Raw genomic sequence first — 14,853 nt, forward strand, 5'->3', positions numbered from 1 at the left:
GTTTGTTTGAGCGACTGAGTGAAAAGGGACTACATTGTCGTTTCCAAAAGTGCTCATTCGCTCAACCATACGTCGAGTACCTGGGACATCTGTTGTCCAGCAAAGGGATAGCAAAAAGTCCTAAAGTTGATGCTGTTTTGAAGATGCCTGCACCCAATGATGTTTCTGGTCTACGATCATTTCTAGGATCAGTACAGTTCTACAACAAGTTCCTGTCTAACTTGTCAACACTTATAGAGCCGCTTTACAGGCTGACAAAGAAAGATATACCATGGGAATGGGGTGCCAAGGAACAGACAGCATTCGATAAAGTCAAGACCATGTTGTGCAATGATACAGTTCTTGCGCATTTTGACCCATCGCTACCCATTGGAATAGCATGTGATGCATCAAGTGTTGGTATTGGCGCTGTACTTTTCCACCATTACAAAGATGGCAGAGAGCGCCCAATAGCCAATGCATCAAAAACACTAACTGAGACGCAATGAAACTATAGCCAGATACAGAAAGAGGCTTTAGCAATTATATTTGCTCTCAGCAAGTTCCATCATTTCCTTTATGGAAGGAAATTCATTTTAATAATGGACCACAAGCCATTGCTTACATTATTTGGTCCTACAAAGGCAACGCCATCATTAGCCACCAACCGTCTAGCAAGATGGGCACTGATATTGAGTCAATACGAATATACCATCGAGTATAGGAAGACTTCGGACCACGGAAATGCTGATGCACTTAGTCGACTTCCGGTGGGACCAGATGCTCAGTTTGACGAAAGAGAAAGTGATGCTGATGCAGATTGCATTTGTACCATCAAAACTGTCAGCAAACAGCTCAACGCAGCAGATCCAGGGGTACTCTCAAAAGAGACAGATAAAGACCGAGTACTTGCAACTGTAGTGCGGTATACAAGAGAGGGTTGGCCTTTCAGCAAGATACACGAAGATAGCACTGACAGTGAAAGCACGCGCTATACAGTGGATGCTTTCAAGAAAATCCGCGAGTCACTGTCAGTAACTGATGGATGCTTGTTCTACGGAGCACGTGTGGTGATTCCAGTCAGTCTACAAGCACAAGTGCTGGAGATTCTTCATCTAGGACATTTTGACATGCAACGCATGAAACAGCTTGCCAGGACTGCTGTCTATTGGCCTGGGATTGATGCTAGTATTGCTGATGTTAGTCGAGCTTGTCAAGCATGTGCTGAGCACCAAAATCTCCCATCCAAACCGCCTGTTCATCCTTGGATGTTCCCAGAGAAACCATGGAGCCGCCTGCACGTAGGCCACGCTATCAACTTCTTGGGATCAAATTGGCTGTTGCTGACAGACGCGTACTCCAATTATCCGTGTATCCACCAGACCAGCACTACAAGTTCCAGAGCAACCATTGATTTGCTGGAACAGGACTTTGCAAACTTTGGTTATCCACATACGCTCGTCTCGGACAATGCTTCAAGTTTTACCTCAGAAGAATTCCAGGAATGGTCCAAGGCAAGAGGGATCATTAATTTAACAGGACCTCCGTATCACCCAGCAACTAATGGTGCAGCTGAGAGACTGGTACAGACTTTCAAGAAGTCGATGCTGAAGTCAACATCACCTTTGAAAGCAGCCCTTCAGCAGTTCTTGATGCAGTATCGGAAAACACCACTAGCTTGTGGTTCCTCTCCCAGTGAGCTGCTCAATGGACGCCAAATCAGGTCACCGATAGATATCCTGATTCCTTCTCCTGCGCATCAAGCACAAGGACGTCAGAATAAGCAAACAGTGAAGGCTGCGCAAGAGCTAGCTGGGAGGTTTAATCCACAATACAAAGTGGGTACACCTTGCTATGCTCTCTATTGTGGACCTCGACGAGATAAAGATCCACGATGGGTACCAGCAGTAATAATAATAACATAATAATAATCAATTTATTTAAAGTTGGCGCTACATAGCTATTTACAAAGAAATGAGCTAATCCAAGCCAACTGTTAAAACTACTACATCAACTAAATACATACGAGATTAAATACATAAAATTTTAAATACAAAATGATCCATTAAAAAACTATAAAAACCTGAGCTATTTAAAAGATAGAATTACAAAAAACCAAGCTGTGGCACGAACGTCCTACATAGTTTGCATGTACAGTCTGTGCCATTCCAGCTTTTAATTTCTTTCTTAAACTCATTAATAGATTGAGCATTCCTTATGTGCTGAGGTAAAGAGAGCCAAAGACGCTGCCCTCTATATTTGATAGTTTCGGTTCCATAAATGGTTGTTCTTACTCTTGGTACCATAAATTCATTACTATTTCTCAAATTATAAACAGCATGACGCTCACAGAAAATCTCCCTCATAAAAGGAGGGTTGATATTTCCCTTTGTTTTAAACATTTCAATCATAAGATTTCGCAGGTGTTTTACATGAATATTTACCGAGCCATCATTTTCTAGCAGAGTGTTGAAGCTAGAATCATAGTCTTTGTATGCAATTCTCAGAGCTCTTTCGTGTATTCTATTAATCTTACTATTCAAGTGCCTACTGTGGAACATCCAGACTAGTGGACAATATTCGAATTGGCTAATTACAAATGCTCTCATTAAGATTTTAAGTTTATTAGCGTCCATGTATCCAGATATGCGAGCGAGGGCGGTGAGTTTGCTACCAGCCTTCTTACATACTTTACTGATATGTGTCTCAAAACTGGGTTTTTTGTCTATCACAACACCTAGTAGCTTTTCCTCTTCCGAGTTTTCTATGATAGAATCTCCTACATTAACTTTAACCTGTTGATTAGAACTTTTGCCAAGAATAAGTAAATGACATTTGTTTGTATTCAACTTCATAAAGTTATCAGCGAACCATTGGATAGTTATACTTGAGTCATTCTCTAGCCTTGCAATTTCATTATTGAGATTTTTATCGCACGCATATAGAGTTGTATCATCCGCGTAATTGCAGATATCCGTATCCATTAAGTAGAGAAGTAAGTTATTTATGTAGATGTTAAAGAAGAGGGGACCAAGAACTGATCCTTGCGGAACACCAAGGAACAACTGTTTGTAGGTACTGAATGATCCATTAATCTTAACTCTCTGATGCCTATTTTCCAAGTAGCTGTTAACAAGACACAGTGCTTCATGGCTGAATCCGTAGGCATCTAGTTATGCTATAAGGAGGTCATGTTTAATACAATCAAAGGCTTTCGAGAGATCCATAAGGATTGCGCCAACATTTTCTCCCCTGTCTAAGCTTGCTTTCCATTTTTCAAGCATTCAAACTAATGCGTGCTGCACATTGTACCCTTTACGAAAACCACATAAAAGTGACGATAAATAAGATTGCATATAATCAATAATCTGTTTATCCATAAGTCTCTCAAAAACCTTTGAAACAGTTGGTAATACACTAACCGGTCTGTAATTTTTCTTATTGGTTTTCTCCTCCGATTTGTGGAGGGAAGTGACATCTGCTAGTTTTAATAGGTCAGGAAAGACACCATTTTGAATGCAGTTATTGAAAATAAGCTGCAACGATTCGGAACAAATGTCAAAGCTATTTTTCAGCACTCTCGCGGGTATATTTCCAAAGGTTGTTGCCTTTTTAGGATTAAGCCCCTCAATTTCAGAGTGCATCTGTTCCACAGTAACCTCTTGGAATTTAAAGTAGCCGTTAATTCGAGCAAAACTGCGAATTTTCCTAATGCTAGGGTGTTTTGAATATTTCATTATAGCCTTTTCTATAGGATCTGATAAACCATTTGTACTTATGGTAACCTCCCTGTTCCCTGTCAGACCTAATGAGTCAGTAATCGATATAAAATAATCGTTCATGGCTTCTGCAACTTCCTTATCATTGGAAATCATCCTATTATTATCGATAAGGGTAATATTTGAGTTCGATCGACTTTTATCGGAAAGGACAGGTTTTACAGTTTTCCAAAATTTCTTGTTGTCTGTAATATCAGAAGTATTCAAATTTTTATAGAAATTTCTTTTTTCCGTTCTAAATAATTTGATACACAAATTACGCTGTCGATGAAACGCTTCCCAATGTTCAGCTGTGCGGCTATTATTATATCTATTTTTCAACCTAGAGCGCAGCATAGTAGCTTTACGAAGAACTCGATTCATGAAGGGACCATCATTGGCCCTTGCGTATTTTTTCTTCATCGGTGCATGCTTATCAAGTACCTTCTCAAAGCAATTTTGAAAAGAACTGTAGTCTAAATCAGTTGTTTTAATGCTAGCCAACTCTTCCTTAAGTTCTTGTTTGAAAGTCTGCTACGAAAATTTCTTATATTCTCTATAGTTAATAACAGTAGGTCCAGCCTTTTGGTACGTCGTTTTCAAAACTGTGACTATCATTTTGTGAAAGTCAGAGAGACCTGTCTCGGTAGTGGTGGTATGTTGGAAGCTCCTATATCTGTTGGTTAAGATTAGGTCAATACACCGTGGATTGTCAGCCTTGAAACAGGTTGGCTCCTTCACCAGATTTCTGAGGTCATAGCTATTCATAAAAGTACGAATCTGTTGACCTGTCTCTACTGTATTAAAATCCCCAAGTAATAAAAATTTGTCATATTTTTCACTGTAATGATCAACTGCTTTGCCAAGATTTTCGAAAAAGTGATCTTGCGATTGGGACGGTGGTCGGTAAACACTGCAAAGAGCCCACTTATTCCCCCTTAAATTGATTTCAAAACAAATACATTCAATGTCAAGATCCAATTTAAATGACTTTAACTGCTTCATTGTGATGTCACTTTTCACATAGACCAACAGACCGCCACCCTCACAATTTCTGTCAAGCCATAGTGGATCAGCATAACCTTCAATATAGAATTGTCACTTTGGGAATGAATCATCAATTTTTGTTTCGGCGACCATTAGAATGTCAAGATTCTGTGAAACTATCGCTTTTAGTGCATCGAATTTATTTCTAATGGAATTTATATTTAGATACCCGATAGTCATACAACCTATGTTCTTTAAACGCAGATTATGTAATGCTGATTTTGCATCACTGTCGCCGGTGGCGTCATGTACGTCATGCGCAGTAGTTCCAGCAGTAACTGGCGCTGGATAGATCAGGCTTCCCAGGTTCTATGCCGATGGGAAACAGTTTGTATGGTTTTACCCCCTCGATTTCTAGTCAATATCCTAGATTATAAATAAAATTGTTAGCTAAAAGCGTGTTTCCACGGTCATTTAGATGTAGCCTGCTACGGTTAAGGTGTATGCTTGGATCTTTATTCGAATTGTTAATGAATTTCAAGTTCTTGCTTATACATATTTGCTTCAGCAACTTGTTTACCGCAGTGGCCTTTCCATTTAACGAGTCGCCCCGGGGTACCAACCCTGAAATCAGGACCGAGTTACTCCTGGTTTCCAATGTTGCAGGCAGGTTGGGATCTTCTCAAATCGTTCGTACCACAGTGAAGAATGATTGTCTTCGAATTCTTTATTATCGTTGGGCAAACATAACTGTTCATACAATCCACTGTTGCTCCTGAGAATGACTTAACATAAACATTTCGGTCATTCTTGATTGCTTGCTTCATTTTGAATCCTTGAATATTTTTTACCATGGAATCGCCGATGATAGTAATACAATCCTGGGTTCGTTTTGGCTGTTGGTCTTGATCAATAACACGATGGAGATCCTTTTGCCTTGATGGCATTCTTTCCAAATCTTTGCGAATAACTCTTTTGTTCCTTGCCGTAACTTTATTAGATTCTTGTGACTTTACTGGAGACTTTACTGTACAAAAATGATCTGAAGCAGTATCATTCAGTTCCAACGATGACAGCAGGTCAAATTTGTTCGATAGCGGTGGCAAATCCTCATAACTTGCATGCCAATCGCATTCACTAGATGGCCTCTTTTCCTTGCTTGTTTTTCTGATTCCAGCTCTCTTGGGGATGATTTGTCTCCATTCATTGCCTTTGTCTGTGTAAGGTTCTGCATTATTCTTGCATTCGCTACCTTTGTCTTCGTTTTGATTGTTAGTCCTGCCATTTTCCATGTTTGTGAGCAAACTTGAAAGTAGATTGTTCTTATTTTGAATTTCTGATTTGAGAAAATCCACCTCCCTTTCTAACCTTTCAATAAGCACTTTCTCATTATTTGCCTTTTCCAGATATTTTCCTTCCAGATTGACCATGATCTTGTTTGCGAGACGTAGCTCCCTTTCTTCAAGCTCGGCACGAATGAAGTCCATGATGGTCGAGGGAGGTCTGTCATGGCGGGGTGCAAAAACACTTTCCCGCTGTTTCTCCTCTTCTTTCCTTTCGACATTACTGTCTTCAGTCTCGTTCTCCATTATAGAAGAGTTTTCATCCTCATCCAAGTCAGATATGAAGAATGAGTGCCTCTTCTTCTTGACCTTTCGGAAAATAACTCCCTTGGCTTCCAGTTGATCTACAGTGTCAGCCACGTCGGTGTGATTTAGGCCATGCCTCGAGTTCACAAAACTTGTGATGGCGAATTTGTCTGGTCTCTTCTTTAATTTTTCTCTGATATAATTGATTGCATGTGTGATTAGTTCATCACTACAACTCATCTCAATAGATCTCTTTGGTAAGTATCGTTGATCTTAGAAGAACTTGCTGAGCGATGAAAAACACGTCCTACAACTGCTATTAAACGAGCGATATTGTTCTGAAGTTCTTTAGTTTCTTTAGTAATTACTAAGGTACAAGGAGCACGGACTGTGTCTGTCAGGGTTTATCCAAAGGGACCCATTTGGCGCAGACATGTAGAGCAGTTACGCCCGAGATACTTCTCAGTAGAGGATGCTGAGCCGGGGGATACACCAAGCATTGCAGTTCCAGCCGGTATATCAGAGATGGCAACACACAAAGAAACGAAAGTTGAAAATGGTCAAAAATTGAGAATTGCAGATCCAGGACCATATGTTAGACCCAAGAGACCTAACCCTCGAATGCCAACCAGTACCAAGTATAGCCGGGATAAGCCAAGAAGATCAAGACGTTTAAAGAAACAATAAACTTGATCGCCTAAGATGGAAGTTTTAGGCTAGCGGGGAGGTGTTATAGTTTTAGAAAAGACGCTTTATTTTAAGGTGTTAATCAAAATGCGTGAGTGAACACCATTTCTATAACGTAACATACTTTTTCAAAAGCATTGTTCTATGAGCTGTTTTTGTACGGTTTGGATGTTGAAAGTTTAATATTGGAAAACAGTTTTATTTTCTGTTCTTATATGTCTGTTGAGGCGAAAAACACAACATACACCCTAAGATCTAATAAATATCTGAATTCAGCCTCTCTTTTCATTCTCAATTCGAAATATCCCGTTCTGAATTGAAATCATATCTTAAACTTGCATTAAATATATTTTTCTACATGTACCCCTAAGACCCTATGAAAAAACTTATTGAAGCCTCTCTTTTACATCTTGATTTCAAATAGCCCGTTTTGGATAGAAATCTTTTCTTAAACTCGCATTATACGTATTTTCTACATATACACCCTAAGATCCTATAAAATATCTGAATCCAGCCTCTCTTTCTATTCTCAATTCAAAATAACCCGTTCTCAATAGAAATCTTATATCAAACACGAATTATACATATTTTTCTAAATGTACCCCCTGAGATCCTATAAAATATCTGAATCAAGCCTCTCTTTCTATTCTCAATTCGAAATATCCCGTTCTCAATTGAAATCTCATCTCAAACTCGCATTAAATATATATTTCTACATGTACCCCTAAGATCCTATGAAAAAACTTAACGAAGCCTCTCTTTCATATCTTGATTTAAATAGCCCGTTCTGGATAGAAATCTTATCTAAAACTCAAATTATTATATATTTTTCTACATGTACCCCCTGAGATCCTATGAACAATCTAAATTAAACCTCTCTTTCCATTCTAAATTTAAAATAACCCGTTCTGGATAGAAATCTTATCTAAAAGACGAATTATACATATTTTCTACATGTACCCCCTAAGATCCTATGAAATATCTAAATTCAGCCTCTTTTTCCATTCTCAATTCGAAATATCCCGTTCTGGATAGAAATCTTACCTAAACCTGAACTATACGTTTTTTTTATATGTACCCCCTAAATTCCTATGTAAAATCTAAATTCAGCCTCTCTTTCTATTCTCGATTCGAAATATCCCGTTCTGGATGGTTATCTTATCTAAAACTAGTATTTTATGTATTTTTCGACAATCACCCCTAAGATCCTATGAAAAACTTAATGCAGCCTCTCTTTCACATCTTGATTTCAAATAGCCCGTTCTTGATAGGAATCTTATCTGAAACTCGCATTTTTATATATTTTTCAACATGTATGTCCTAAGATCCTATGAAAAATCTGAATGCAGCCACTCTTTCCATTCTAAATTCGACATATCCCATTCTGGATAAAAATCTTTTCTAAAACTCACATTATATGTATTTTTCTACATGTACACCCTAACATCCAATAACATATCTAAATTAAGCCTCTCTTTCCATTCTCAATTCAAAATATCCCGTTCTGGATAGAAATCTTATCTAAAACTCGAATTATACGTAATTTTCTACAGGTACCCCCTAAGATCCTATGAAATATCTAAATTCAGCCTCTCTTTACAATCGCAATGCGAAATATCCCGTTCTGGATGGTAATCTTATCTAAAATTCGCATTACTATATATTTTTCTACATGTACCCCCAAGATCCTATGAAAAAACTTAACGGAGCCTCTCTTTCATATCTTGATTTAAATAGCCCGTTCTGGATAGAAATCTTATCTAAAACTCAAATTATTATATATTTTTCTACATGTACCCCCTGAGATCCTATGAACAATCTAAATTAAACCTCTCTTTCCATTCTAAATTTAAAATAACCCGTTCTGGATAGAAATCTTATCTAAAAGACGAATTATACATATTTTCTACATGTACCCCCTAAGATCCTATAAAATATTTGAATTCAGCCTCTTTTTCCATTCTCAATTCGAAATATCCCGTTCTGGATAGAAATCTTACCTAAACCTGAATTATACGTTTTTTTTATATGTACTCCCTAAATTCCTATGTAAAATCTAAATTCAGCCTCTCTTTCTATTCTCGATTCGAAATATCCCGTTCTGGATGGTTATCTTGTCTAAAACTAGTATTTTATGTATTTTTCGACAATTACCCCTAAGATCCTATGAAAAACTTAATGCAGCCTCTCTTTCACATCTTGATTTCAAATAGCCCGTTCTTGATAGGAATCTTATCTGAAACTCGCATTATTATATATTGTTCTTCATGTACCCCCTAAGAAGCTATGAAAAATCTGAATTGAGCCTCTTTTTCCATTCTCAATTCGAAATATCCCGTTCTGGATGGTAATCTTATCTAAAATTCGCATTTTTATATATTTTTCAACATGTATGTCCTAAGATCCTATGAAAAATCTGAATGCAGCCACTCTTTCCATTCTAAATTCGACATATCCCATTCTGGATAAAAATCTTTTCTAAAACTCACATTATATGTATTTTTCTACATGTACACCCTAACATCCAATAACATATCTAAATTAAGCCTCTCTTTCCATTCTCAATTCAAAATATCCCGTTCTGGATAGAAATCTTATCTAAAACTCGAATTATACGTAATTTTCTACAGGTACCCCCTAAGATCCTATGAAATATCTAAATTCAGCCTCTCTTTACAATCGCAATGCGAAATATCCCGTTCTGGATGGTAATCTTATCTAAAATTCGCATTACTATATATTTTTCTACATGTACCCCTAAGATCCTATGAAAAAACTTAACGAAGCCTCTCTTTCATATCTTGATTTAAATAGCCCGTTCTGGATAGAAATCTTATCTAAAACTCAAATTATTATATATTTTTCTACATGTACCCCCTGAGATCCTATGAACAATCTAAATTAAACCTCTCTTTCCATTCTAAATTTAAAATAACCCGTTCTGGATAGAAATCTTATCTAAAAGACGAATTATACATATTTTCTACATGTACCCCCTAAGATCCTATAAAATATTTGAATTCAGCCTCTTTTTCCATTCTCAATTCGAAATATCCCGTTCTGGATAGAAATCTTACCTAAACCTGAATTATACGTTTTTTTTATATGTACCCCCTAAATTCCTATGTAAAATCTAAATTCAGCCTCTCTTTCTATTCTCGATTCGAAATATCCCGTTCTGGATGGTTATCTTATCTAAAACTAGTATTTTATGTATTTTTCGACAATTACCCCTAAGATCCTATGAAAAACTTAATGCAGCCTCTCTTTCACATCTTGATTTCAAATAGCCCGTTCTTGATAGGAATCTTATCTGAAACTCGCATTATTATATATTGTTCTTCATGTACCCCCTAAGAAGCTATGAAAAATCTGAATTGAGCCTCTTTTTCCATTCTCAATTCGAAATATCCCGTTCTGGATGGTAATCTTATCTAAAATTCGCATTTTTATATATTTTTCAACATGTATGTCCTAAGATCCTATGAAAAATCTGAATGCAGCCACTCTTTCCATTCTAAATTCGACATATCCCATTCTGGATAAAAATCTTTTCTAAAACTCACATTATATGTATTTTTCTACATGTACACCCTAACATCCAATAACATATCTAAATTAAGCCTCTCTTTCCATTCTCAATTCAAAATATCCCGTTCTGGATAGAAATCTTATCTAAAACTCGAATTATACGTAATTTTCTACAGGTACCCCCTAAGATCCTATGAAATATCTAAATTCAGCCTCTCTTTACAATCGCAATGCGAAATATCCCGTTCTGGATGGTAATCTTATCTAAAATTCGCATTACTATATATTTTTCTACATGTAACCCCTAAGATCCTATAAAATATCTGAATCGAGCCTCTCTTTCTATTCTCAATTCGAAATATCCCGTTCTCAATTGAAATCTTATCTGAAACTCGCATTAAATATATTTTTCTACATGTACCCCTAAGATCCTATAAAAAAACTTAATGCAGCCTCTCTTCCACATCTTGATTTCAAATAGCCCGTTCTGGATAGAAATCTTATCTAAAACTCGCATTATATATATTGTTCTTCATGTACTCCCTAAGAATTTATGAAAAATCTACATACAGCCTCTCTTTCCATTCTCACTTCAAAATATCCCGCTCTGGATAGAAATCTTATCGAAAACTCGCATTATATGTATTTGTCTACATGTAACCCCTGATATCCTTCGAAGAATCTAAATTAAGCCTCTCTTTCCATTGTAAATTCCAAACAGCCCGCCTTTCCATTCTCAACTTGAAATATCCTTTTCAGACAACAGGATTTCGAAGATAATTAATTAATAGAGAGTGCGGGAAAATAACCGACCCGAGCGAGGCTCGAACTCACGACCCCTGACTTTGTACGTCAAGTGCTCTACCGCTGAGCTATCGGGTCGTGCTTTCAAGCCAACACCCAAGGCCGAGTCATTCACCCGCACTGCCCCTCTCTTTTACCAGATACACAGGGGAGCCATCGCAGCTCCATCTCAAAGTGCAGAGGACCTGAAGAATGAGAGAAGACTGCCCACACCAGGAGGGCCATCGCAGCCCCAACACTGGATAGGGTTGAAGAGAAAGTTTACAGTAAACTTTCTCTTCAACCCTATCCAGTGTTGGGGCTGCGATGGCCCTCCTGGTGTGGGCAGTCTTCTCTCATTCTTCAGGTCCTCTGCACTTTGAGATGGAGCTGCGATGGCTCCCCTGTGTATCTGGTAAAAGAGAGGGGCAGTGCGGGTGAATGACTCGGCCTTGGGTGTTGGCTTGAAAGCACGACCCGATAGCTCAGCGGTAGAGCACTTGACGTACAAAGTCAGGGGTCGTGAGTTCGAGCCTCGCTCGGGTCGGTTATTTTCCCGCACTCTCTATTAATTAAATATCCTTTTCTTGATATAATTTTTTATCTAAAACGCAAATAATTTGTATTTTTCCACATCTACGTACCCGCTTAGTAACGATGAAAATATAATTTCAGCCTCCCTTTCAATTCTCACTTTGAAACTTCCCTTTCTTGATAGAAATTTCAATCTAAAATGCAAATAACATGTATTTTTCAACATCTATGTAGGAAAAAAATATAGATTCAGCCATCCTTTACATTCTTAATTTGAAACATCCCCTTCTCATTAAAATTTTATTTCTTAAACTCGCATTATTTGTAGTTTTCCACTAAAACCCTATACGTACCTATGAAAAATCTAAATTCAGCCTTCCTTATAATTCTTCTAAGATAATATATACAGACTTTTTTTATTGATTTCAAATATACCCTTTCATAAGACCTGATTTCTAATCCTTTATTTCAAATAAAGGTTTTGATGCATGGCTTTTAATAAAAAAGCGTATTATTTGAATTTTTCAATGTTGACTTCCTTCCAAAGGTAAAAAAATAGTCTAGGCATTTTGTTGTTCTCCCAATTTTGCAAGTCGTAAGGTACACTGAATACTAATTGTCAATATCATTATATACAGAGGTGTTATACAGAAATGGTACACAATTAACGGTGTTTGATTTATCATAACAATTCTTCCATTAGATGTCGGAAAAATGGTCAAATAAATTCATCTTCAGAATCATCATCTGATTGCGATTAAATGTCTGATTCAGCATCTGACTGCTCAGCAACCTCATTATAAATCACTTCCGCTAAAAATTCGCAGCGAATCGATTCGCTGTATTCAATATCCCGGACAGAAGTGTCAAATGCTTTGACGGTTGCTTTGTCTGAATCAATGTCGCATTTCAGTTGTATAATATGGCGTTTCAACAGAGCCGAAAATCCAACTGAAAAAGCGTCACGTGCTTCAGCCAATAATTTGATTCTCTCTAGCATTAAAGAAATGCAGGAGAGTTTTGATTCCAGGAGAGTTTGACATTCCTGTCTTAGGAAGGCTTCTTCTTTGTCTCATCTAGTCATAAGGTCAGTCAATTTAATGATGCGTCCTTTTGTAGCAAATGGGATGCTATCAACGGACTTCGATTCATCTGCTCTTAATCTGTTGAACAAGGAAGAATTTGGATCCTTTGCTTCCAAAAAGGTGATAGATTTTGCAGAGATCATCATATGCTCTTTCAAAAGCGAAAGCTCAATCTTGGCAAGCTCGTTCTTTCTCCTTCTTGTCTGTTTATTCACTTGTCTTGCCAGCCGAACAGCTTGCTTTTGTCCAGCTGAAAAGAAAGAGAAGAAGAATCATGCAAACACCTATCTTCCATGTCTGGAGCTAGCCATCATTCAAAGTCACAGTTACATGGGCTCTGACGCAGGTTGCAAAGTGGAGAGGCCAAGAGAAAATATAACAATCATAAAATATTTTCAAAAAGCTCTATTGTTTGGCAAAAAAGTGAGAGGGCCCACCTTCATCAAGGGCCCTGATGAAGAGAGGATTTTGATCTTCTACTTAGAAAGCATACATACTCGAGTATCTTTCCTTTAGCATAACCTGAAGATGACATTCAATGGATAAGAGATGCAGCTTTTGTAGGAAATTTTCTCTTTTCTCCTCCTCCAGTAAACGCATGGTGGCAATAAATTGTGGGTTTGACAGCTTCCTCTTTTTGAATACTTTCATTTGATTCAATTTTCTTCAATTGTTCATTCAGCCTGTATAAATAAATCATATATTGTGTAAAATTTCTTCACAAATCAATATCTTCTTTCTGCTGTCATGAATGAAAATGATAACAGAAATGTACCGCAACAAATAATGACTGGAAGGTTTAATATACCTTTTTATCTTTTTTGGTAGTTTGTCTTCATTTGAGTTGAAATTTCTTTCGTTTGATGCAATAGAGTTCCTGAAGTAACATGAAACGTAAATTCGACATTCCGATTTAATATTAGAGAGTTTACGACCCATGGTATGTGCACTAGTTTTGTCTCCCCATAGTCACAAAACATGTTACGAATCACGACCTAGTTTGAACTACGCAGCTTTGGCACCAAAATCAAATTTGTATCAAAAATGGCGGACAAACTAATAATGCTGCATGCTGCAGGACTTTTGGATGCTGAAGAGATTCTAATTTTTGATGTTGCCAACAGGAGAAATAACGTTCACGGTATGCTGCCATACGGGAATTATGATCGTTTTGTTCTGGAGGACATGGATGATAGTGAATGTTTGGTGGATTTTCGGTTTAAGAAGGACGATATTTATAGTCTCGCTGTTGCACTGCGTCTCCCTGAGGTTTTTAAATGCATGAATGGCCTTATAGTCGACTCTGTCGAAGCACTGTGCACTTGCCTTAGACGTTTGTCATACCCTAGTCGATATGCAGACTTGGTTCCAAGGTTTGGTAGGCCAGTTCCTCAGTTGTGTATGATATTCAATAGAGTAATTGACTTTATTGTTGACACTCATGGACATCTCTTGAGGAGTCTAGACCAGCCTTCACTCTCACGGGAAAATCTGCAACGATATGCAGATGCAATTCACCAAAAAGACGCTGCTCTAGACAATTGCTGGTACTATGCGTCCAATTTGTAGATGGACATAAACGAGTACATGCCCTGAAATTCCAGTCTGTTGTTGCACCTAATGGCCTTATTGTCCACTTATTTGGACCAGTTGAAGAAAGGCGGCATGACAGTGGGATATTAGGAATGTCTGGTTTGTTGGACCAGCTTGAAAGATACACGTTTTCACCAACAGGCCAGCCATTGTGTATTTATGGTGACCCTGCCTATCCTCAAAGAGTGCATCACCTGTAAGGAGAGTTGTGCTGTCACCTGTAAACAAGCCTTCAATCAGTCCATGAGCCAGGTCTGAGTCTCAGTTGACTGGGTTTTTGGAGACATCGTGAACCATTTCAATGATTTCACTGATTTCAAAAAAGAC

General features: G+C 37.7%; 3 protein-coding genes and 2 non-coding genes across 5 annotated transcripts; 2 read left to right on the plus strand and 3 right to left on the minus strand.

Moving 5' to 3' along the window:
* The first annotated feature begins 581 nt into the window (after positions 1–581).
* LOC135687881 (uncharacterized protein K02A2.6) lies at positions 582–1,904 on the plus strand. The gene has a single exon (XM_065204527.2). The coding sequence runs from the start codon at positions 582–584 to the stop codon at positions 1,902–1,904; it is 1,323 nt and encodes a 440-aa protein (XP_065060599.2).
* A 180-nt stretch (positions 1,905–2,084) lies between these two features.
* LOC148959727 (uncharacterized) lies at positions 2,085–2,963 on the minus strand. The gene has a single exon (XM_089110356.1). The coding sequence runs from the start codon at positions 2,961–2,963 to the stop codon at positions 2,085–2,087; it is 879 nt and encodes a 292-aa protein (XP_088966482.1).
* Positions 2,964–5,365: 2,402 nt separating this feature from the next.
* Positions 5,366–6,624, minus strand: LOC135688718 (uncharacterized). Its single transcript, XM_065205680.2, has one exon. The coding sequence runs from the start codon at positions 6,551–6,553 to the stop codon at positions 5,366–5,368; it is 1,188 nt and encodes a 395-aa protein (XP_065061752.2). The 5' UTR covers positions 6,554–6,624.
* A 4,716-nt stretch (positions 6,625–11,340) lies between these two features.
* Positions 11,341–11,413, minus strand: Trnac-aca (transfer RNA cysteine (anticodon ACA)). The gene has a single exon. It is a non-coding gene; the product is annotated as a tRNA-Cys (tRNA).
* Positions 11,414–11,788: 375 nt separating this feature from the next.
* Trnac-aca (transfer RNA cysteine (anticodon ACA)) lies at positions 11,789–11,861 on the plus strand. The gene has a single exon. It is a non-coding gene; the product is annotated as a tRNA-Cys (tRNA).
* Positions 11,862–14,853: the final 2,992 nt, after the last annotated feature.

Source organism: Rhopilema esculentum, chromosome 9, assembly GCF_057945365.1.
Source record: "Rhopilema esculentum isolate cy_ngs chromosome 9, ASM5794536v1, whole genome shotgun sequence".
Taxonomy (NCBI): Eukaryota; Metazoa; Cnidaria; class Scyphozoa; order Rhizostomeae; family Rhizostomatidae; genus Rhopilema; species Rhopilema esculentum.